Source organism: Mustelus asterias, chromosome 10 (genome assembly GCF_964213995.1).
Source record: "Mustelus asterias chromosome 10, sMusAst1.hap1.1, whole genome shotgun sequence".
NCBI classification, from domain to species: Eukaryota; Metazoa; Chordata; class Chondrichthyes; order Carcharhiniformes; family Triakidae; genus Mustelus; species Mustelus asterias.
The window spans coordinates 92,664,008-92,689,816 of record NC_135810.1 but is presented as its reverse complement, the minus strand read 5'-3'; the positions used below and the strand labels follow the sequence as shown (position 1 = coordinate 92,689,816).

The 25,809-nt window shown below is 39.7% G+C and overlaps 1 protein-coding gene across 1 annotated transcript in view; it reads left to right on the top strand.

Annotated features, from left to right (window-relative positions):
- The first annotated feature begins 1,105 nt into the window (after positions 1–1,105).
- The window catches only part of ubl3a (ubiquitin-like 3a), a 100,404-nt gene continuing 75,700 nt past the window's right edge, over positions 1,106–25,809 (top strand). Inside the window, exon 1 of the mRNA XM_078222212.1 lies at positions 1,106–1,798. Within this exon, the coding sequence (XP_078078338.1) occupies positions 1,772–1,798 (27 nt within the window). The 5' untranslated portion in view covers positions 1,106–1,771. The remainder of the gene's footprint in view (positions 1,799–25,809) is intronic.

The window sequence follows — 25,809 nt, the reverse complement described above, 5'->3', positions numbered from 1 at the left end:
TGGGGATCTGCAGTATCTTAAAACTCACTGTCAGGCAGCAGACATCCAAGTGGATTTTAGTTGGTACTTTCCACATTCACCCTTACAGTAAGCAGAAATGAACTTCCTGGTCCAACATTAATTATATTTCACATGTGGGGTTCAATTCCATGAACAATAGGCATAAAATAGTGACGAATCCCTGAGACTTATATGTGTTAGTGAAGCAGAACTATTCAGCGTCAAAATGTACAGTAGTTACTGCAGTTGGCTCAAAGCCAAAACATTTAATTTTAATATCTAAAATGTATTACCACGTATTCCACTGGATTACTTTGAAATTGTAACGTCAGCAGAGGTAGCCCAGTTCGTCAGTAATATTTAAATGTTGGCAGCATTTTTTGGGATGCTGGTTAAACACAGTCCTGACACTGGGTTAGTGTGGACTTGGTTTCCACCTAAAGTAATAACAGTGAGGGGCCGGCAGTGCGAGGAAGCCGCTGGTTCAGGTTGCTTCGAGCAGGTGCTGGGGTATATAACCTGCAGAATAAAAGCTCAGCCACTGTGTAGCAACCTGGCATGGCTTGGTGGTGAAAACAGTAAGGTGCAACAAGGTGAAGACGGGACATGTTTCTTAGCGCTAACGCAGAATTGTCACGACGAAGAAGGAGGCCTTTCGGTCCATCGTGTCTGTACTGTCCCGCCGAATGCCCATTTCACCCAGTCCCTGCACATTGTTTCTTTTCAAATAATCACCTAATTCCCTCTTGAACGTCCCGATTGAACCTGCTTACACCACACTAAGGAGGTGCATCATCTTAATGAATACAAACAGACGTAATTCGTCGATGTAACGGGTACAAAACACGGATATTAAAGCCATGAAAAAATCAGTGTCATTATCCTGATACACTGGCCCTTTAAATGCCCACGCACATGCGCAGAGTGAAGGGTCCCCAACCTGTCAATGATGTCTGGAGTGCGTCGCCAATACGTGCTGAATGCTGCATGGCGTTCGCACTGCCCCGTGGGAGTTGTAGTCACATCCGGCCGCCGTCTGCCTGCGGCGAAAGGGTAACCGTGAGCGGCGCGGACTACAATTCCCAAGATGCCCCCTGTGGCGGCCGGACCGGAAACAGCGCAGGGCCCCCGTCGCTGTGCGATCAGCCTTCTCCCCGTGCGCCATATTGGCTCTGAGAGAGAAACATGACAGGACGAGCGGCTGGGCTGGGATCGTCCTGAGGAGAAACAAGAATGAGAACTCAGCTCGGTCGCCTTTCCGGAATATGAAAGGGACGACGTAGAGTTTCTGATTGTGTCAGTATTTAAAGTGTCGACTTCACTGTGAACCGCCAGTGTGCATTTATTTTAAAAAAAGGATATATCCCTGTCTACTCTTCACCCTGCCCCCTCCGCCTCTCTCTAACTTAACGGCGGGAGCAAGTTGGTGCTCGGCTCGCTTCGCAGTTGAGACAATTCGGCACCTTTTACAACTTAAACGAGACTCCGCTTCCCCTCGCCGGGCATCTCTCCCCCACCTTTTTCCTCAGCCCTTTTGGCTTTGCCTCTTAACTGTGAGCTGAGCTGCCACACTATCGAGAAGGTTGCGATTGCCTGAGGAACAGAACTCGTGTGGTTACGGCTCCGAGTTTCTGTTTGTTTATTATTTTTTCCCCCTTTTTCTGGATTGAATTCCGCCCCGTTGCTGTGAAGGAGCTTGGAAACTGAGCGGAGGGAGGCTGCGGATATCCCTGGCAGTGGTTGTCAAATAGATAGACGGACACAATTAAAGATGTCAAGTTGTATACCAGCGGACATGGTAAGAAACATGACACGGGTTTTATATATATATATATATATATATATTCTTCTAACTGTTTATGTATATGTATTCTTCTGACTGTCAGTTCCACTGAGTTCATTAACCGAGACCCTACATCCCACCTCCACAACAGTGGAGGCATTGCAAAACAGAGGCAGTTACTAAATGGTGGTCGCAAAGGAAATGTCTGCATTACATCTCCGAGAGATTTAACTGAAATAAAACAAAATCTCTATTCGTAGCTTCAGTAATGACCATCATTACTTTTCAACTGCTTAAAAGAGCTAGTTTAATTTAAAAGTTAACCGTATACTTATGTTAAAGGGCTATGTTTATGAATGGGAGCTCTCATTTCAAATATTCCGGATCTTATCGAACAGGAGACTAAACTAACAGTAAACAGGGATTCCCGGGGGCAGTTATTTGCGGGGTGCAAATTTTTATTTGTTACTGTGCTTTTGATGGGTGTCGGATAATAATCAGTGAGGGTTTGGCTGAGTTGTGTTTCTTAAAATCCGTAATGTATTCCTAATGCACAAATAGATTTTAGGTACGTATGGTATCGGGATGGCTCCATGTTTGGTTAAGCCAGTAAAATGTAACAGAACCGGTTTTCCTGTGTTCGTCGCCTTTGATACGTAAATTCAGTCTAATTTATCAACCATAACAAGTATGTTTGTTTCATGCACCATTGCAATGACGTTGCAGTTGCCCACACAATAATGGCCCGCTGGTTAAAAGATAAAGAATTTAAAAGTGGATTTTATTTTATGCTGAAGCAACATTTTAATGAAGTGAAACCAATGAGGAAACGAACCATCACTAAGAGTAGTTTCTGAATAATAATTGGCTGCAGACAGATGTTTGTTTCAAGAAATGAAATAAAGATGTATAACCCTAAACTTCCAACTTTCTAAAACAGTAATCACAAGTAATATAGGTGATGGTAATATTTTTAATTGAATATTCTTTCATTAATTTTAACTAGTAACTCTTAATTGTTTGGTAGTACAGAACTTGAGTATTGCTGAAAAAGGTACGTCAAAGCACCAGTTGATGGTGACTGACAGAACATGTACACACATTGCGCATGTTTCAACTAAACAAAATTAGTGACAGCCATGTGTTGACTCATTCCCCAGGACAATGCCTTGACCAACCAGGATCAGAGTCTGACAATGCTTGGAAATTAACTGTCGAGCTTGAAGCAGGCTCGAAGGGCCAAATGGCCTATTGCACCTACTTTGTCTGATTTTTTTTAAATGTCAGTCACCATCAATTGGTGCATTCTCCATGGCAACGCATCTACCAATCAGAGTCCACTTGCCAACTAATTAACACTCTCTCCTCGGACAGTATAAATTGTTGTTTTCCCCTTGATATTGATATTTAGCAATACTGTAACGCTTTTCCCAAGCTGCTTCCTGTGCTATATAGTGTTTTCACAGCTATCCAATATTCTATTCATAACAATGCACAAGCAGGAATAAATGGCATGCAAAAGCCAGAGCAATACATATTTGTACATGTTTACTAGAACAGTTAATTTCGCCTACAGCAGTAGAGTAGCCTTTAATTCTTGATTAGTTACTTGTGAATAGTGTAGTTAGGGAAGAACCTAGTGAGCAATGCAGATAAGGGAAGGTGCCTTTAAAGAAGCATGAATAATAATTTGGCATGGGTTGCTGTCCTTATGAAGAAATATTTGGTACATCCTTTTGTTTGAGAAGATTGCAAAATGTATATGAGCACTTTAGTAACAATCTTTTTTGTATGTAATTTGTGCCAACTTTTGATGTGTTTGGGTGTAATTAACACTGCACTGTAAATTATGCCTCTTTTTCTTGACACTTTTTCACAAACTCTGTCTTTAAGCTAATGCAAATTTCTAACATCATGTTTCACCAATGAGTTATCTCCGTCTGGAAGCATTTCATATCTCAGCCATTCTCGTTGCAAGTGGTTTGTCCTCTTGTTACTGACAGAGAATGCAGCCTCTGCCATTTTAAGCCGAAGTGGCTAAAGAGGGTAACATACTAAAAATGTTACATTTTTGAACAGACTACATAAAATTTGGAAATGGAAATAAGAAGTAATCATGTATGTTACATTTATATTTCCTGTAGAAAAACAACTTGCACTTGAATAATGCCTTTCAATATCTCTGGACAGCCCAAGTGTTTTACAGCCAATTAAGTACTTTTTGATGTGTAGTCAATTTTATCATGTAGGAAATGTGCTAGCCAATTTCTAAGCAGCAAGGTCTTGAAAGCAGAATTGCAATAATCTGTTTCAGTTATGCTGATTACACAATTAGATATTGGCCAGCACACCATGGTTAATAACTAATAGTGCCTTGAGAGTTTTTAGGTCAACCTAAGAGGGCAGACAGGACCTCAGTTTATGTGAAAGTCAGCACCTCTGGTGGTGGAGTGTACTCAATATGTACTGAACTGAGGAGTCTGGATATTGTGTGTTCAAGTCTCTGGTTGAGACTTGAATTGCTAACTTTTTGACTCGGGCAAGAGTGCTTACCAGGGTTTCAAGGGCGATGCCCAGTAATTCTACAGTGCTGTACTGTGCTCAAAGATGTAGCAAGTGGCCCCTTTAAATTGCAGGGTGGTTTCTCCAGCAGCCAGATGCACATTAAAATCACTGCAGGATTTTCAAGTTACTGTTTGTAACCATTTGCCAAGAGACATGCCACAAAAAAAATCAATTCTGTTTCAGTGATGTTGTAAAGAACTTTTAAATCAATAATTGAACTGTAAAGGCAGTGAAATACAGTTTGTTTGGTTTTTGAGACTTGACAATTTCTTACACCAACCTCATTTAGTATGTAAATTTATTGATTATTAAAACATTTTGATTCACTTAGATCATTTGTTAAAGTTCTCTCTTTGGCACAGTGTGGGGATGGGGACGAGAGCGAGGAAAATTTGTCAACAGCAAAATGCCTTTCAATAAGGCAGCAGAGAACTTGGTATGAATTCGAACATTGTTCTTTAGGAGCTAAGGTTGAATGCAGCCTCGAGACAAGAGATTCAAGTGTCTTTCTGATATGTGACGATCCTGTTTTAATTAAGACTGGGCAATTGGAGTCTTTGCTGTGTACTTAGCTGATCCTAATATTATGTCTCCAGACCAATCCAAATAGTTGATCTTTGGGGCCCTTCCCTTTATAGCACTGGCAATTGGAAGACTCAATGTTCCTGGTATGAAGATCAGGCTAAGCTGCTATTATATGTACAGAGCAAGAAAAGAATTCACTAGTAAATGAAAAATCAGTTTTTGGTGTCTTTTAGGGAAACCTGTCATCCTTAGCTGATCTGGCCTAAATGTGACTCAAGCCACATTTGTGGTTGACTCTTAACTGCCCTCTGCAATGGCCTGGCAAGCCACTCAGTTCAAGGGCAAACAGGGATGGACAATAAATGCTGGCCTTGCCAGCAAAGCCCACATCCAAAGAATACATTTTTAAAAAGTGACAAAATACTCAGAATATGGCTTAATGGAGGAGGAATTATAGAAATCTTTGCATTAACTGTACTAAATGTGTTAATTGCATATCAAATGGATGCTCAATTATATTGGTATGGTGGAAAGTTAGTGGAAACTCACCTGTGCTCATCTTAAAGTAGGGTCAACTAGTTTGTGAAGGTTGGAAATATTGTTGAGCATCTCATCCTATTTGTGCTTCTGTTACTTTGTTATAATTACGAAGTGAATGAGAACTTACTTAAATTTCAGTGTCTTCTATATAATGGGTATTTAACATGTTCTGGGATGTATTATAAATCAATAACTTACATGGGTGACATAATGCACATATTAAATATCTGATCTTGGTTTTGCCTTTGTGGATTGTGTGTCACTTTGAGTCACATGTGAGGGGATGAATTTGTAAGCTAAGTGATATTCAAGTGCGACCTCGAAGGAGAGCTATATTGTTGGTTTGCCAACTTTAAGATAAGATATCAAACCAAACTTCCAAGTGGGTATTAAAGATACTATGGCATTTTGAAGAGCAAGGACTTTTCCAATGTGCTGGCTGCCATCCATGATTTTTTTGAATGGTGGGGAAGTCTTGTGGAACCGAGTGGCCTGCTCCTGGTCCTAATTCATACGTTGGTACCATTGCTCCCTCAGTTGAAATTACTAAAAATATAACAGTAATTTTATGCATGGCACATAATCTTGTGTTTTCCTACATAAGCCACTGTGCTTAAGATTTAATTAATTGTGTATTTAGATCTATAAAATATTTTATGGAAAAACAAGTGCATGTTTTTTTTTATCATGCAGCCTAGATTATATTTGAAGTGTTTTTATGACAACCACTTCAGTGTCTTAGTTTCTGCCTATTTGGCATCTTTTTAACCAGTGTTTCATCAAGGTGTAATGAAACGAGGTTCACTGGGAAAGGAAATGTTTTGTTTAATTACTTGACAGCAAAATACAGTGCACTATTTTGTAAAGGGTAATGATACACTCCTGTGTGCACATTGTCTTAACTGATGACAACTAATGAAACTTAATGCAATTTTTTATGTAATTGAGGTTCACCAGGCTTTTCAATTTTGTTGTACGGCTATATTTATTAGTATTGGCACTGGCCTGGAGTATTGCCACTCGACTAATAATCCACAGACCCAGTGCTCTGGGGACCTGGATTCAAATCCCACCATGGCAGATGGTGAAATCTGAATTCAATTAATAACATCTGGAATTAAAAGTCTAATGAGAACCATGAAAACCATTTTTGAATGTTGTAAAAACCATCAGGTGCACTAACATCCTTTGTAACCATTTGCCAAGAGATGTGCCACAAAAAAATCAATTCTGTTTCAGTGATATTCCGGGAAGGAAATCTGCCATCCTTACCTGGTCTGGCCTAAACGTGACACCAGACTCTCAGCAATGTGGCTGATTCTTAACTGTCCCCACATCCCATAAAATAATTTTTTAAAAACCTTATGGAAACCTGTTTACATATAATCTTGCACATATTTTCATTAAAATTGCTTGAGACTCCTGTCCCCTTGTTTCCTGCAACCCCCTTATAAAATGCAAATTTGATAGGGCCTTGCAATACCATACACTTGTGCATATTCTTCCTTTCTCACTGCTTTCTTTTTTAGACAATCTGTATCAACTCTTTGCCAACATCTTTATTGGTTCCTCCACAATAACAGTTAGCATTTATTTTGTTCATTTTAATGTAGCAAAACAACACTCAGCAATTCAAAAAGTGCTAGGATTGGGCACTGATTTGGAGACTTGATCCGGGAGAGGTTTAGAATGGGAGAAGAAGTACCATGGTTAAACACAAGCTATGGTAATTCTGCCTTTGGTACGATGCATCAATAACTTACATGGGTGACATAATAAAGCAACATATTAGTTTCTCTGACCTTGGTTTTGCTTTTATGGACAGTAAACCAGTGTTAGAGTGGAGACAATGTAATGCGACTTTGGGCTGGAGAGGGTTGCAGGGATGGGATGGACCTTGGCCACGGAGGAATTTGTTTTGATGTCATAACTTTGGAAGAGTTGGAGGGTGATAAAAGGCAGCAACATCAGCATTGACAGGTGAAGGGAATTTAGTAAGTGTGACCTCGGATGATTCTCCCCTGTTATTTTTATACTTCACAAGAAGGGCTTCCCCTCCATTATGCAGCAGCTTTCAATATTTTGATTAGGTCAGAAAGCCAATGTGTTTGTCTCAATGTAAGCCTTATGCTGCATTCTCAGGCATCTGTCAGTTTTGCTTAAAGGAATTACTGAAACTGAAGCCAGCTCAAATCCACTTCTGATCGTCATAACCAGATTAAGCACAGCCAAGAACACTGCTGCACATAATATTTTTTATTCATTAAACTGCTTAATTAAAAGTTTTGTCAAATTTTAAGCAGTACTATGCGTTGTGAACATTTGTCCTGTCGGTTTTTACTTTACTGGAGTGTTGTGTCCATCAAGGGGTAGAATCAAGAACTGGTCCAGCTCACTCAGAGGTGTTTCCCGCTGAAGATGGAGTCAAAATTTTAACTTAGTGCGTTCAATTAATTTCTGTAAAAAAAAGAGTATTTCTAGATTTATTTTTTCTCCCTTAGTCTTCACCCACTCTCCTCTCCAGAGAGGTGGATGCTGAACAGCTTAGCTTAGAGCCCCTCTCATAACAGGTCACAGGACTTGTAACTAACCTTTTATTCCTTTCTTCCCCAGGGATGCAGCTGAAACTAGCTAGTATACAAGTTTTATAGAAAGTCATATTGGACTATCAATACAAGTGTAAAATTGTACACTTTTGTTCCTTGTTGGTATGATTTGTGCTTTCAAAACAATTCAGTTAGTAAGTGAGTAAGAATAGAAATAGCAATATACAAAATAAAACTAGAACTAATTTAGCTGCAATTTGTTGAGGACTTACTTGAGTCTGAGTTCCACACAATATGTCCATGGAGTTCCACACTGTCACCATCTGTCGAACATACTTTGAGCTTACTGTCTCAAAACACAGTAATCAATCAGCAGCATTTGTTAATATGAAGCAATTTGTTCAGAAAAATTGCAGTAGAATTGAGTTGGGAAAATTAATGCAAAATATTTTAGTGAAATCCTCTTGGTGAATGAAATATCGAACGTTAATGGGCACCGATTACTTTGTAGTAAAGCAGTGAAATGTTCTTTCAGTATTTTCATAGAATCATAGAAACCCTACAGTACAGAAAGAGGCCATTCGGCCCATCGAGTCTGCACCGACCACAATCCCACCCAGGTCCTACCCCCATATCCCTACATATTTTACCCGCTAATCCCTCTAATCTACGCATCCCAGGACACTAAGGGGCAATTTTAGCATGGCCAATCAACCTAACCCGCACATCTTTGGACTGTGGGAGGAAACCGGAGCACCCAGAGGAAACCCACGCAGACACGAGGAGAATGTGCAAACTCCACACAGACAGTGACCCAAGCCGGGAATCGAACCCAGGTCCCTGGAGCTGTGAAGCAGCAGTGCTAACCACTGTGCTACCGTGTTTTGTGCCTCTAAAGATGCCCTACCATGTCACATTGGTGCAGATGTTGGTATTAAAATGCTTTTGTTTTGGAATCTTCAGCTGTAGTGCAAGTAATTTCTGACTGAAACATTAAAGGGCACATTATTTGGAAAACACTGAAAATGTGACTGGTAGAGGAGCATTGCTTCTGAATCTTGGTAATTGTTTTGTGCAAAAAATAGGCAATGGCTTCAGTTAAAGATGGTGAGAGTTTGCGGTGTTCCAGGTTTGCTGGAATGCTGATGCGACAAAGATCAGTGGCTGGTCAAAGATGGGAGCTCTGCAGAATCTTATTGTTTGAGAAGTTATGCTTATTAGATTAGCTTGCCCAGGTTACGATTTTCTTGTTCACCTCATTGTTTTGCGCAGGGAGTAGAATTGCAAAAGCATTCTAATTTTTAACTGTGGTGGTTGTCCTCAGCTATGCAGCTCCAACTGCTGGAAGGTGGGAAGCCTGCTCCCAGCTGAATTAGCACAATTTCAGCAATTATGTCACATCCCTTTCACCTATGGTACAGATACTGACAGATAGAAATGGACCATTGTCCTTGAATTTGAGCTGTGTAAGTTGTTGTGTTGATTGGCATGCTGAACAAGGAGGTTCTTTGCTTAGTAATATACAAGTTAAAAGTGTCACTGTGCAACTATTTTGATAACTGGAACTTTCCAGTCTGTATTTTGGTTTTTGGTCATTTCTCATTTGCTCGAACTGAATTCTGTTTTTTTTTTAATGTATGGCTATGCATGGGTGATCTTAAACAAGAAATTGACAATTTTTTTTTGATTGTTACACCACGGATAGCCATAAAATAGTCAATAACCTTCTGGCTCCCCAGAGTTGGATTTGGGGAGTACCCCAAAAATGCACTGGGCAATCCCTCTCAGAAGACCCAAGGTAAGACTTTACATGGCAGTTGTCCAGAAGTGCTTTGATTTGATTTGACTTATTACTGTCACATGTATTAGCATACAGTTAAAAGTATTGTTTCTTGTGCGCTATACAGACAAAGCATACCGTTCATAGAGAAGGAAATGAGAGAGTGCAGAATGTAGTGTTACAGTCATAGCTAGGATGTAGAGAAAGATCAACTTAATGCAAAGTAGGTCCATTCAGAAGTCTGACAGCACGGAAGAAGCTGTTCTTGAGTCGGTTGGTATGTGACCTCAGACTTTTGTGTCTTTTTCCCGACGGAATAAGGTGGAAGAGAGAATGTCCTGTGTGTGTGGGGTTCTTAATCATGTTGACTGCTTTGCCGAGGCAGTGGGAAGTGTAGACTGAGTCAATGGATGGGAAGCTGGTTTGCATGATGGATTGGACTACATTCACGGCCCGTTGTAGTTCCTTGCTGTCTTGGGCAGAGCAGGAGGGATACCAAGCTGTGATACAACCAGAAAGAATGCTTTCTATGGTGCATCTGTAAACGTTCATGAGAGCCTAACCTCTCCTGGACAATTGCGCTGCACTGGGAGCCATCTGACAAAGCGAATTAAATTGCTAACTTTGGATGGGTTCTGCCAGTTTTATGCTAATAGTAACTCACCCAGACCAAACTCCGTTCAGGACACACCACACACTCTGGACACCAAAGCAATTAAGTGCGCTGTAAACTTTTGTAATTCCAACGGGACAGGACTTTACGCTGCTGGGTGGACGGTATGGCCCAATATGTTTTACTACAATCATCTGCTGTATAAATAATAAAAGTTCTTCCTAAACATCAAATTAGTCTAATGTTCAGACACAATTTTATTGAAGCCTTTTTTACTGTCTTATTACCTGTAACCATGATTCTTTCTGACTTCAGTATATTTATGACTAACTTTTCAACCAAATCTGATATTTAAAAATGTTTTTACTTTGAAAGCAGCCCATGCTTAGCTACACCTGTAGATAGTTTATCCAAGCAACCAGCTTTATGAACTTGGTTGGTATATGTTAATAAGCGACTTGAAAAGGGAGACAATGCGGTTGACTTGAACCTATAGTCATCCAACATCCAATTTCTAAGCTCTCGCTGCTATCCAGAATTAAAGTTTGACTGCCTCTGTGTAGCTTAGTACAGCACCATATAGTGTATTTGCTTGTGTCTGTTAGCTCCTACTATACTATTTGGAAACCTGTTCTGCAGTCATTGCATCCTTTTTGATTGGTCCATGCCCATCATGTGGTGAAGCAAGCTGCTGATCTCGTCGAAGAAGCATATGACCAATTAACTGCCTGCATCATTTTCAAAGCTATGTTCCTTGGAAAACTGATTTGTAGGAATTCAGCATGAATTGGAGTACACAGAACTTTTGTGAAATAATGATGAGTCATCTTTGGTTTACGTAAGGACTTTATGGTAATAAGTGGTGATCTAGATATAAAAATCAATCAGTAAAAATGACCATGAAGCTGTCAGGCAGTTGTGCAAAACCAACTTGTTCACTAAACGCTTGTAAAGGAAGCATACTTGCAATCCTTGCCCATGTAGTCTTGCCTATATGTGATACCAATCTACATTGTGATTCACTGGTGACCTCAAGTCCTTCAACCAGGAAAACGAGACATGGGTAGTAAATGCTGATTTTGATCTTAATAATGTTTTAGTTCAAAGATTTACAGTTTTGAAAGGAAGACTTGAGTCTCCAAATCTTTATACATGGTGGTTTCTGGCCAAAAGTTCAGATTCTGAGCTGTGTCCTGAATCTAACTTTACCCAGCTACGGCTTTTCTTCTCTAGCCTTGTATCCAAGATCCTTCTGGACACAAGTCCCCTTGCTACTGCCAACTCTTGCTCCCACATCCTGTTCCTTCTTGGTACAAGCCTACCTTTGTCCACTCCAAGGAGATCCTTTTTCTGCTATCCATAATATGTATCTTTTCTTCCTCTCCAATTCATTCCAGCTCAGGCCACATCCTAATTTTTTTTCTCACTCATTTGGCAGCAACTCCTGGATTTCTTCTTTTCTCCTGACCTGTTCTGCTCTGTCCCAGAAACCACTGCCAACTGACCTCTTATTTTGATATATATACACAGTGGGGCGAGGGTTGGAATTAAAAATACACATGAATTGGAGACACCAGAGGAAAATAGACAATTAAAGGTTGAGATCCTTAGAGAGAAGAAAAAAAACCTTTTTATGTTTCATGACCACATGTTCAACAACAAAGCCTATTGAAACAAAGCCGTTGGATTTCTTTTTTAGCTCGGTGGCCAGACTATTTTTTAACTGCTTGTCTGACAGCAGCAATGTGCATTAGTGGTGGCGTCAATGCAATATATTGTGGGAGCATAGCTAGTTAGCTCAGACTCTCGCAATGTCCAGATTGCATTATAACAGCACAATTAACAGGGCCTGGGTGGGATTGAGATCGGTACAGACTTGATGGGCCGAATAGCCTCCTTCGGCACTGTAGGGATTCTATAATAAAAAAAAGTCAACAATGTGAAGAGAAAGGAAAGAGCTTGCATTTATATAGTGCTTTTCACCTCAGCACCTTTCTGTAAAGTGAGTTAACCGCATTATTTTCCCATATTCTCTTTCTGGCAATCAACTAGTCTTCCTTTAAACCAGCTACTTCTTTTGGAACGGCCATTCCATGCATACACAGATTGTTCATAACATTTACACCCAATGAAGTATTTTTGAAGTGTAGTCACTGTTGTAATGTAGGAAAAGTGGCAGCCAATTTGCACACTACAAGGTCCTAAAAGCAGCAATGTGACAATGACTGGATAACCAATATTGCGTAAAGCAGGTTAAAGAAAAAATGTTGGATGGGGCTCCAAGGAGAACTCCCTTGTTCTTCAAGTAGTGTCATAGGATCTGCCCAAGGCAGTTCTTCAGGAAATTGATCTCTTAATAAAACCTTTACCTTTAAACCACAAAAAATGCTGCAGTGGATTGTTTTTCACATAACCCAGATACGGTGCTATTCTGTCTGTAGTTGCATCGTGGTTTTCCCACTCTGCCCCCAATCATTAAACAAAATGCCATGAATAGTCTGTGCCTAAGTGGAATGGATGTAGCTGGTTTACAGGAAGACCAATTCAATGTTAGAGAATATGGGACAATTGTGCAATTAATTCACTTTCCCAAGAGCTGGCTGCAATGTAAAAGCAAGTGTGGATCAATTTGTTTAATGCGTAGTTGAACTACAATGAGCAGGGCTATGAAATCAAGCTACAAACTACAGAACCAGGTGCGTCCTTGTCACTCGTGCTAAGGGATAGGGTCTAGCATTTTTGATGAGTGGCACACTTTGAAGTGCGGCAATTTAATGGCCCAAAGTAACATATCTGTTACAGAATTCATTGTTCAAGCTTCCTAACAAAGTCAAGCAAATGAGAGACATTGAACTTGAGAGCATGCCCCAAACCTGTGGGGTTTCACGCCCTCGAAGGACAAGTGCGGCAGGTACATCATCTCCAACATCTCTCCAAGCCATAAGCATCCTTACTTGGCCATATAATACTATTGTCTCATCATCGCTGATCAAAATGATGGAACATCCAACCTGACAACACAATAGTATCTTCACCTCACAGACTGTAGTGGTTCAAGAAAACAGTGCATCCCTTACCACCATCTGAAGGTCGACTAGAGATGTGCCAGTAATGGCCACGTTTGGTGAATTAATGAAAACAAAATTGATGTTTTAAAACACATGTTCCCTCAGATCTAATTATAGTTATAAATGACCCTAGCTTATACTCATTTCGACCCATTCACTGATTCTAAATTATCAGACTTCTTATCTGATGTTCAATACTGATTGAGCAGAAACATCATCAAAGTAAGTATGGGGAAGGTAGAAGCCATTGAATTTGGGCCTTGCCACAAACTTAATTCCCCAGCCACTGCCTTCATCCCTGTTCCTGGTCATTGAGTTTAAACCAGACAGTTTGCAACCTTGATGTTATATTTGACGTAGGGAAGTTGTTTCCATTAACAGGGGAGACTAGGACGCGGGGGCACAGCCTTAGAATAAAAGGGAGTCACTTTAGAACAGAGATGAGGAGAAATTTCTTCAGCCAGAGAGTGGTGGGTCTGTGGAATTCATTGCCACAGAGGGCTGTGGAGGCCGAGACGTTGAGCGTCTTCAAGACAGAAATTGATAAATTCTTGATTTCTCGAGGAATTAAGGGCTATGGGGAGAGAGCGGGTAAATGGAGTTGAAATCAACCATGATTGAATGGTGGAGTGGACTCGATGGGCCGAATGGCCTTACTTCCGCTCCTATGTCTTATGGTCTTATGGTCTTGACCACGTGCTGATCTACAGACTGCATATCCATACCATCACTAGGCCCTCCTTTTCCACCTCTCTAACATTACCCAACTCCACCCCTGCCTCAGCTCATCTGTTGTAACATAAAGGTGTCAATTTGTTCTTTTAAATTTACTTGGCGTGCTATAATTTTTCTTTATTTAATTGCTCCTTTCATAAAGTTTTTAATTGGAAATCAAGCCTGTGACATGTCCCTATAATGTCAGATAATAAAGCTTTATTTCATTACACCTCCCTTTTTTTCTCAAACTTTTGCTAGATTAGAAGTATGTATAATTTTTTAAAATGTTTTGTTTTAGTTATATGCGGAGATTTGATTTAGATTGGAAATCTTTTTAGAATTTTCATTCAAATGACTCCATGGATGAAATTCTACGGAAGAGTCAATATTTCCCAGGGTTGTTAAGGGATAAGAAGGGAAGTTGAGAAGGAGTGAATTTCTGATTTATTATGAAAATATTCCAATCCCAGGGGATCTGACTCTCTACCGATCTGGTGTGATATTCTCCTGTGATTTATCTGCAGGATATTGGTGCCATGATATGACTTCATTCTGCTTTTATGACTTTCAATTTGAGCAAATTTATTAAGTGATGCTGTAATGAAATAAAGTAGTAACTAGGTAGATTTGATGGAAAATTTAATTTACATTCTTAAGTGGATTTTAAATTGAAGTTATTGTTTTTTGATAACTTGAAGTAGGCATTTCATGGTTATCAAGCTTTTAATATTACATGTTTAAATAAGTGCTAACAATGACATTGTTATAGCTAATTTCTTGTAGCAAAAGTTGTCTAATCAGTGTGAGATAGCTGCCACTCTCAGACTAATGGAATGTATTTAAGAAATAAACTTGCAGGACTAGAGATAGAGCAAGGAAAACTTGACTGACTAGATCCTCTACAGAGAGGCAAGGACTTGACAGGCTGAATAGACTCCTGTGCATAATGACTGTAAGCAGCCCACGCCGGCATCAATTTGAAATTTCTACTTTTAGTGACTTTGAATTTAAATTTTTGAACATAGGTTTTGAACTTAATTTTTAGAAAAGCATAGAGAAATCTTGCTTGAAGTGATTTAAACTAAACCAAGCATAAGCAATTCAACTGATATTTATATAGCACCTTTCACTACTTCAATGATGCAGCCTTCACTGCTTTCTGGGGAAGAGAATTCCAAAGACTATTGACCCTCTTAGAGAATAAGTTCCTTCTCATTGCCATCAAAAAAGAGAGACCTCTTATTTTTAAACTGTGCCCCTAGTTCTAGATTTCCCCCCTTTGGGGAAACATTCTCTCAGCACCTATCCTTTCAAGCCCCCTTAGAATCACCTCTCATTTTCTAAATTCCAATGAGTATAGGCCCAACCTGCTCAACATTTCCTCATAAGACAACCCTTTATTCCAGGAATCAGCATGATGAACCTTCTCTGAACTGCTTCCAATGCAAGTATATCCCTCCTTAAGCAAGGAGACCTAAACTGTATGTATTACGCTAGGTGTGCTCTCACCAAGGCAGTTGTAGCAAGACCCCTACTTTTATACTCCATCCTTCTTGCAATAATAGCTAACGTTCCATTTGCCTTCCAAATTACTTGGTGTATTTGCATGTTAACCCTTTGTGATTAATGTTCAAGGATACCCAGATCCCTCTGTACCACAGTATTCTGCAGTGTCTCTCCACTTAGATATTCTGTTTCTTTATTTTACCTTCCAAAGTCGACAATTTCACATTTTCTCACGTCATACTCCATTTGCCGCTTAAGCTATCTGTATCTCATTGCAGACTGTGTCCTCATAACATGATTTCCCACCTATTTTTGTATTGACAGTAGAATTGGCTATAATACACTGAGCCCTTTCATCCAAATAATTAACAGATTGTAAATAGCTGAGGTCCCAGTACTGATCCCTGTGTTACTCCTCTAGTTACAGTTTGCCACTCTGAAAATGACTGATTTATCTTCACTCTGTTTCCTGTTAGTTAGCCAATCCTCCATCCACACTAATATATCATCCCTAACACCATGACTTGCTACCTTGTTCAGTAACCTTTTGTATGGCACCTTATCAAATATTTTTTGGAAATCCAGATGCACTACATCATCTGATTTCCCTTTATCCACTCTCCTAGTTACATCCTCAAAAAACTCGTAATCAATCTTTTGAACATTATTCCCCTTTCGCAAAACTATTTTGACTCCGCTTGATTGCATCATGACTTTCTAAATGCCCTGCTACTACTCCCTTAATAATAGATTCTCGTATTTCCCACTGACAGATGTTGACTAACTGGCCTATAGTTTCTGCTTTCTGTTTTCCCTCCCTTCTTGAATAGTGGTATTACATTTACAGTTTTCCAATCCAGTGGGATCTTTGCAGAATCTAGGAAATTTTGGAAGATTACAGCCAATGCATCCAATATCTCTGCATTATCTCCTATTAAGACCCTACAGTGCAGTTCAGCAGGTCCAGGGGAAATGTCAGCCATTAATCCCATTAGTCTTCCCAGTATTCTTTTCTCTAGTGATTGTTTAAAGTCCCGTCTTCCCTGTTATCTCTTGATTTTCTATTCTCCTTGGGATTTCTTTTGTGCTTTCTACTGTGAAGACAGATACAAGCCCATGGGCAGGATTCTCTGACCTCTCCAAGTGTCTTTCTCATGGCAGGAGGCGGCATGCCAGCGGGAAAGTTCCAGCCCATGTTAGTGAATGCAGGATCTCCTCAGAATTGTGTATTGTCATGTTTACTTTTTATCCTCTATATGAATGTCGATCAGAGTATGACAATAGCAATCCTGAAGTATGCAGATGATACGGTCCTTATGGCTCTCATAAAGCATAACAAAGGAAACTATAGGATCCCAGCGGAGAAGTTTGTAAAATGGTGTGAAAATAATTCTCTTAAACTGAACAAAATCAAGATAAAAGAACTTGTTATGGACTTAGGAAAAAGCTAGTTAGTGGTTTTGCTACTGTGAAAATTCATGATGTGGTCATTGAGTTAGTTATTAACTACAAGTATCTAGGTGTCAAAGTAGATGATGAGCTAAACTGAAGGGAAATGTGGTAGCCACAGGGTATGCACGATTATACTACTTCAGAAAATTAAAACCTTTTTGCGTAGATCTGACAATTATGAAACTCTTGTATATGGCTATAGTTGAGTGTGTTATTCTTTTTGTATGTCTTGCCTGGTATGTCTCAGGAAAACACAGTAAGAAGTCTCACAACACCAGGTTAAAGTCCAACAGGTTTATTTGATAGCACAAGCCACTAGCTTTCCGAGTGCTGCCCCTTCATCAGATGAGTGCTACATCATGTCTCAGGAAAGCAGACTAAAGGTACAGACATATATATATGTCACGAACAGCTGGGCCCCAAGCACTGATCTCTGTGGTACCCCACTAGCCACTGCCTGCTGCTTAAAAAAAAAGACCCATTTATTCCCCCTCTCTGTTTTCTATCTGTTAATCATTTTTAATCCATGCCAGTACATTACCCCTATTTTTTTGTCCACTAACCTCTTATGAGAGACCTTATCAAAAGCCTTCTGAAAGTCCTAATACACCACACCCATTGATTCTCCCTTATCTGTGCTACTAGTTAAATCCTCAAAAAATGCAAGTAGATTTGTTAAGGATTTGTCAAGAGTTATGAAATATCTCCATGGAAGTCTGCCACTGTTTCTCCATTGTCTTTATCATTATCCCTATTTATCCAGTTCACTTTAGCGAATTGTGTCTTCATGCCCTTGAAATTGCTTTTAATTAAGTTTGACTATAGTTTCATTCCTACATTCCTCATCCTCAAACTGAATGTGAAATTCCAGCATGTTATGAATACTCTTACCTAGAGATCCTTTATTATGAGGTCATTAATTTACCCTGCATAATGACACATTACCAAGTCTAAAATAATCTGTTTCCAGGTGGTTCCAGATGTATTGTTTGAAGAAACTATCTCAAAAAAGGAAACCGGTTATCATAGAGCACAGTATGGTTAGGGGGATTGGTACAATTCTCTGTAGTCATGATCAAAAGTTCTGAAGGCTCTGTTGCCTTTATTTAATTTTAAGACTGTAGTTTCAGACCCATGTTTCTCACCTTCAAACTGAATGTGAAATTCTGGTTTGCTATGATTACTCATATCTAATGATCCTTTCTTATGAAGTCATTAATTTATCCTTTCTCATCACACATTACCACCTCTAAAATAAGCTGTTCCCTGGTTGGTTCCAGAGGAAATTGTTTGAAGAAACTGTCTCAAATGCAGTCTATAAAGGGCCTGTTTATGCTGTATTTTTTCTATGTTCTAAACTTATCCTTCAGGCTACCTTTTCTAATATAATTAATCCAAACTATATGAAAGTTAATATCACCCGCACTTATTGCAGTACTTTTCCTCCAAGCTGCCTTTATTTTTTGATTTGTATTCTATTCTGTAGGTTAGCTACTGTTGGAGGTTATAAACTACTCCCACCAATGACTTCTTTCCTTTGCTTTTTCTTGTGTTCAGCCAAGCTGATTCTACATCTTGATCAACCAAACCAAGATCATTTCTCACTACTGCACTGATCTTATTCTTATTACCAGAGCCATCTCGCCTCCTTGTCCATTCTTCCTGTCTTTCCAAAATGTCAAATACACTTGAATATTCAGGTTACAGCAGTGGTCACTTAGCAACCATGTCTCTGCAAATGCTATCACAATCATACTCATTTATTTCTAATTGTGCTGCCAATTCATCCATCTTGTTACAAATGCTGCAAGCATTCAGATAAAGAGCTTTTAATTCTGTCTTTTTATCATTTTCCCCTGCTGCAGCCTTACTGCTGGTGCAAGTTTGTATGCTGTAGCCCTTTTTGTCACACTCTGGTTACAATTGACCATTTTGCCACCTTTCTCTATTGCCTTGTCCTTTCTCTTTAACTTTCCCAATCTCTCCGAACATGAATCCTCCCTACTGCTATTTAGTTTCAAGCCCTCACTGTAGCCCTATTTATAAGATTCACCAGGACACTGATCCCAGCATGATCCATGTGAAGGCTGTTGCAATGGTACAACTCCCTCTTTCCCCAGTACTCTCGGGTAGCAATCCAGAGATTATTACCTTTGTGGTTCTGTTTTTTAATTTAGTTGCTAACTGCTCATAATCCCTCAGCAGAACTTCTTTCTTTGTCCTACCTATGCCATTGGTACCCACATGGATCCGACAACTGGATCCTCCTTCTCCCCTTCAAAGTTCCTCTCTAGCCCAAGGAAATGTTCTTAACCCTGACACTTGGCAGGCACCATAGCCTTCAGAACTCATGATTTCAACCACAGAGAATACTATCTGTGTCCCTAACTATATTGCTGTTGTCTGTTTTTCATCCATTAGTTAAATGCTAGCTTAGCCAGTGACACCCAAATCCAGTGAAAGACTTTTTTAAAAAATCCTCCCGGTAGTCTGTGCTCTCATCCATACAAACTGCAAGAACATTGAACCTGTCGAACAATTGCAAGGGCTGAGCCTTTTCCATTGCTACCTTCTGGATCCCCATACCTACCTCTCTTGCAGTCATACCCTCCTATCCTTCACCACTGACCAACTTAGAAGTACCTATCCTAAGAGATGTGTAACTGCCTTCTGTAACAAAGTGTTCAGGTAACTTCCCCACCCTGATGCATTTCAGTGTCTGAAATTTGGATTCCAGCTCAGCAACTCTGAGCCAAAGCTCCTTGAGCTACAGACATTTACTGCAGAGGTCACACTGGTGTCCGCCAGCTCCTGTACTACAGCTGTAACATATCATCTCCCCGCCATCTTCATTGTGTTTTATTTAACTAATTAGGTTTTAAGTTTAGAAATATCCCTGATCTTCCCTAGTTATATAATGGAGTTTAACTTGCTAATACATTTAATACAATGCTTCTTTCTCCTCAGTACCAGTTTAAACTTCTGCTTCAGTTTAGAGAAAAAAAACTTAGCAACCTACCTGCTCATTAAATTAATGCCTCACGCTTGCAGTTCTCAGGTCTTTCTGTTACCAGCTCCCTCTCTTGGACACCTTTTTTGTAAAAGCCCAGAATAGCACCTCCTCCTTCACTGCACTGAATTCCCTCATTTACCAAATTCCCAGTTAAGCACCCCCCTCTCGCTGTACTTAGTCAAGCTCCATCTTTATGCTGCTTAATTTGTGCAACTGAAAAGCCTTCTGTATTTATATGAGCTGAAATTCTAGAGACCAGTTCTAAATTGTACTTCATTAGACTGTGCCTGACCTGGAATGAGTGAGACACAGCCACGCACATGTCAGTCGGTGAGAATGTAACATACTCAGTTATGTAATCAAATGTTTGGTTAATTTCTACAACCTTTTCATTTATTTTTCCTTTATTGGACATGCAAATAATTAGAACAGGTACTATAATGTGAATCTCTAACTCTTTTTTGCAAGTTTTGATTTAGAACTTGTCAATATGCTGTTCTCTTAATACATTGATACAAAAATAATGGTTTCACAATTATCAAAACAATTGTCAACAGTTATATGCCTGTATAATTCAAGATCAGTCTCTGTAAGTAAATCCTGGGATTGTGATGGGTGTGATATAAATGTGAGTTTCTTATTTGAATATTATTGCAGTGCCACCTCAGGAAGATCAGCTTTAAATGCTGTGCTCCAAATTGCATTGTACACTTAATTTCTCAGGAACCTGCAATATATTTTTGCCATGTTAGTACTTTGTATATAAGCCAGAGGGAATTAGAGCTGCAGTGCAGAATACATTTTGGGGAAAAACACTAATGTTGAGCTAATAGCATAACTTTTAACTACTAACATTAAATGAATAGTGACGATTTTTTTCAGAGTCCAATCTTGGATCCTAGTGAGATGTAACTATAACGACGGGATTGGTTTGTTAATTCTGAAAATGTTACATTTGTAGCATCAGTGTATTTATCAGTTATGAATAGAAATGTGCAAAAATAAACTTTGCAGATTCACATTATAGCACATGCTCTAATTGTAGTCATGTCCAAATGAATAAAGGGGAAAATAAATGTGAAAAGTTGTAAAAATTAACAAAAGCATTTGACATGTGACAATTCCAGCTACTATCTTTGTAAGTTATCTGGGGTAGTCAGCATTTATTGCTTATCTGGTCAACCTTATAATGCATTTTTATTGCCTAATTAAAGATGGTGTGTCTGATTCCCATGGCGTCCAGATTATTTTATCACCGCTTTCTTACTGGTGCAATGTTTTCAAGCAGTTATTATTTCAGTTGAAAGGACCTGTGATTAATCTCATACTGAGTATGTTCATTAGGTGCAGATTATGAAACTTTTCAGTCTTCAGGTGAACTAGCATGGGGCAGGGGTTAAAATATCCACTGTGTACTTCAGTAATTAAGCACAGAGTTTGATATATCTAAGATATTGTAAGATTAGTGTTTGAAATTGAATTTGTGTGTAATGAAGACATGTACATAGAACATAGAACAGTACAGCACAGAACAGGCCCTTCGGCCCACGATGTTGTGCTGAGCTTTATCTGAAACCAAGATCAAGCTATCCCACTCCCTATCATCCTGGTGTGCTCCATGTGCCTATCCAATAACCGCTTAAATGTTCCTAAAGTGTCTGACTCCACTATCACTGCAGGCAGTCCATTTCACACCCCAACCACTCTCTGCGTAAAGAACCTCCCTCTGACATCCTTCCTATATCTCCCACCACGAACCCTATAGTTATGCCCCCTTGTAATAGCTCCATCCACCCGAGGAAATAGTCTTTGAACGTTCACTCTATCTGTCCCCTTCATCATTTTATACACCTCTATTAAGTCTCCCCTCAGCCTCCTCCGCTCCAGAGAGAACAGCCCCAGCTCCCTCAACCTTTCCTCATAAGACCTACCCTCCAAACCAGGCAGCATCCTGGTAAATCTCCTCTGCACTCTTTCCAGCGCTTCCACATCCTCCTTATAGTGAGGTGACCAGAACTGCACACAATATTCCAAATGTGGTCTCACCAAGGTCCTGTACAGTTGCAGCATAACCCCACGGCTCTTAAACTCCAACCCCCTGTTAATAAAAGCTAACACACTATAGGCCTTCTTCACAGCTCTATCTACTTGAGTGGCAACCTTTAGAGATCTGTGGATATGGACCCCAAGATCTCTCTGTTCCTCCACAGTCTTCAGAACCCTACCTTTGACCCTGTAATCCACATTTAAATTAGTCCGACCAAAATGAATCACCTCACATTTTTCAGGGTTAAACTCCATTTGCCATTTTTCAGCCCAGCTTTGCATCCTATCTATGTCTCTTTGCAGCCTACAACAGCCCTCCACCTCATCCACTACTCCACCAATCTTGGTGTCATCAGCAAATTTACTGATCCACCCTTCAGCCCCCTCCTCTAAGTCATTAATAAAAATCACAAAGAGCAGAGGACCAAGCACTGATCCCTGTGGCACTCCGCTAGCAACCTGCCTCCAATCCGAAAATTTTCCATCCACCACCACCCTCTGTCTTAGATCAGACAGCCAGTTACCTATCCAATCGGCCAACTTTCCCTCTATCCCACACCTCCTCACTTTCATCATAAGCCGACCATGGGGGACCTTATCAAAGGCCTTACTAAAATCCATGTATATGACATCAACTGCCCTACCTTCATCAACACACTTAGTTACCTCCTCAGAAAATTCAATCAAATTTGTGAGGCACGACTTGCCCTTCACGAATCCGTGCTGACTATCCCGGATTAATCCGCATCTTTCTAAATGGTCGTAAATCCCATCCCTAAGGACCTTTTCCATCAATTTACCAACCACCGAAGTAAGACTAACCGGTCTATAATTACCAGGGTCATTTCTATTCCCTTTCTTAAACAGAGGAACAACATTCGCCATTCTCCAGTCCTCTGGCACCATCCCCGTGGACAGCGAGGACCCAAAGATCAAAGCCAAAGGCTCTGCAATCTCATCCCTTGCCTCCCAAAGAATCCTAGGATATATTTCATCAGGCCCAGGGGACTTATCGACCTTCAGTTTATTCAAAACTGCCAGGACATCCTCCCTCCGAACATCTATTTCCTCCAGCCTATTAGCCTGCAACACCTTCTCTTCCTCAAAAACATGGCCCCTCTCCTTGGTGAACACTGAGGAAAAGTATTCATTCATCACCTCGCCTATCTCCACTGACTCCATACACAAGTTCCCACTACTGTCCTTGACCGGCCCTAACCTCACCCTGGTCATTCTTTTGTTAATTGTACTTTGTTAATTGGATAGTATTGGACATGTACTTTGTTAATTGGATAGTATTTCCTGCTATAATTAGGATTTCCAGAGTGAATTTGATTTTGTTGCATTTTTGTCTGTTATGGATCTACTTAGATATGTTAAAATGTATGTTCCATGGTTCAAAATTGTTTACAAGGGTTGTGCGAAGGTGGAATTGAGGTAGACGGCTGACTGTCCTACTTCACCTGTTGCTTGTATTCTTAAAGCCATGCAGGTAAACTGAAAGGAGATGGTGATTTCCCCCTCTTTCCCTTTCAACCCTCCTCAAATCCTCATGTTAACCTCATAACTAGCTTCAGTTGAGTTGTGTACGGGTGGGTTCATGGGGAGGAAATAATTGAAATAGTTGGCATTGTGTGCATGTGCGTGCATATACAAAAACATTAAATACATATGTTTAGATATTCCATTGATATAGCATCTTTAATGTAGAGAAAAGTCTCAAGGTGCTTCACAAATTCATAATCGGGCAAAAGCCATATACTTTTTTACAATCCTAGTTTACTTGAGACCTAAAGTGTTCATTAATAAAGCAGAAGATTAATTTTATGGCTTTGCTGCTGAGCTTAGTTAAAAATCTGTAGGTTAGCAAAAATACCTAATTTGTATGCTGATGTATTTTTTCTTTGCTTAGATATTTAGTGCATGAATTCCTTCTCATTCAGTTATTGGTTTGGTTTCCTACGTGGTTTTTACAGCTCTGTGTTGCGTCTGTGGTGAAATCACATTGACAGGAAGCTAAAGATTAATTTAGTATGCCATTAAAAAGCTGGTTGCACTGTAATGGTATTGTTCATTTGCAAATGTAATGATTTGTGCACTGCTTGAACTAGATTATGGAAATGTAAGAGGTTCAGAGCTATGATCGCTTGAAATGATGAGCATATCTTCTAATTTCAACTTCAACTATACACATCAACTAGTTTTAGTTTGTGTTTTGGGTGAGGCTTGAGGTTCAACGACTTAAACTTTATATTCCTGTTGTCATTCTGGGTGGTGTTAGTTGCATTTATCTTTTGAAATCCAAACTGCCATTGTGATCATGTCCATATTTCAGTGCTTTGTTTGTTCTAACTTCTTGGTACATTCTTGGTTAAACAGCAAGTGCTGATGACTTCATCATTGGGGAAATTGGATGGTGAGAGATGCTGAGTGCATGATGAAAGGAATATGATTAATATTCATCACTTCAGGATACTTCAGTAAACATATCAATTCAGTGATGACATTCCATCGTGCAATCTGGCAAGAACCCTATACCAGTTCTCAAAATGACACCAATAACAGGATTGCAACACTTTTTGTGAACGTGTCAACAGAAGACCAGAAATGTAATCAGAATTCTTTCGCTCTCATAACTCCCACAGCGAACTTGATGGCTAGCTGTTGGATTTATCTCATTTGAATTTTATGGTTTTTGTTAACATATTTTACAGCTTTAAAGAGATCAGTAAATAATAGATTTCTTCCAGTAGTCTGTGAGAAATCTGGACGGGATACTCAAGGTGACATTATTATGTATTTTGTAATGACTTCATCAGATATTGGAGAACTCACTTTTTGGATCAAAGTTTGGGAGAAGTTTAGATGTGTAAACCCAACATTACTTCCTTGGTTAGAATTTTACACTGCTGTTACCATTATTCTGTAATACTGATTTAATTCTGTTTCTTAACTGGAGTATCAACTTGACTCCGTGGAGTACTCTTACCCCGTGAGTCAGAAAAATTCTGATTCAAACCACACTTTGCTTTCCCCTCCATACTACAGACTTGAAAAATGTTGTATTGAGGGACAACACCATTGCCCAAGTAAAAGCAAATTCCTGTGGATGCTGGAATCTGAAACCAAAAGAGAAAATGCTGGAAAATCTCAGCAGGTTTGGCAGCATCTAGGGTCATCTGGACTCAAAATGTCAGCTCTTTTCTCTCCTTACAGATGCTGCCAGATCCACTGAGATTTTCCAGAATTTTCTCTTTTGGTACCATTGCCCAAATGTTTATAAGATGTTGAACCAAGGCCTATTCATGTGAACTTGAAAAATGGCACTGTTTGAAGAACAGATGATGGTTCACCTGTCCAGTAATTATCCCTCAAAAAATACCATCAAAACAGGTTAAATAGATTTTTACTGTTAGTGGGTATTATTTGTACTTTTACCTCGAGTAATTTCCCACTTAACGTTGGCTCACTTAAATTTCACTTTAACATTGTTAATAAAGTAATGTCAAAATATCCATTTAACATTGCCAGTTTCACTTTGATATTGTTTGCCACAGACTTCCTCTTCTGTGACCTGTTTGCTCATGTAAGCTTGCCTTCCATCCCTCTTTCTCCTACTCTTGGCCTTGCTGGCATCCGGCCTCACCTTTTCTAC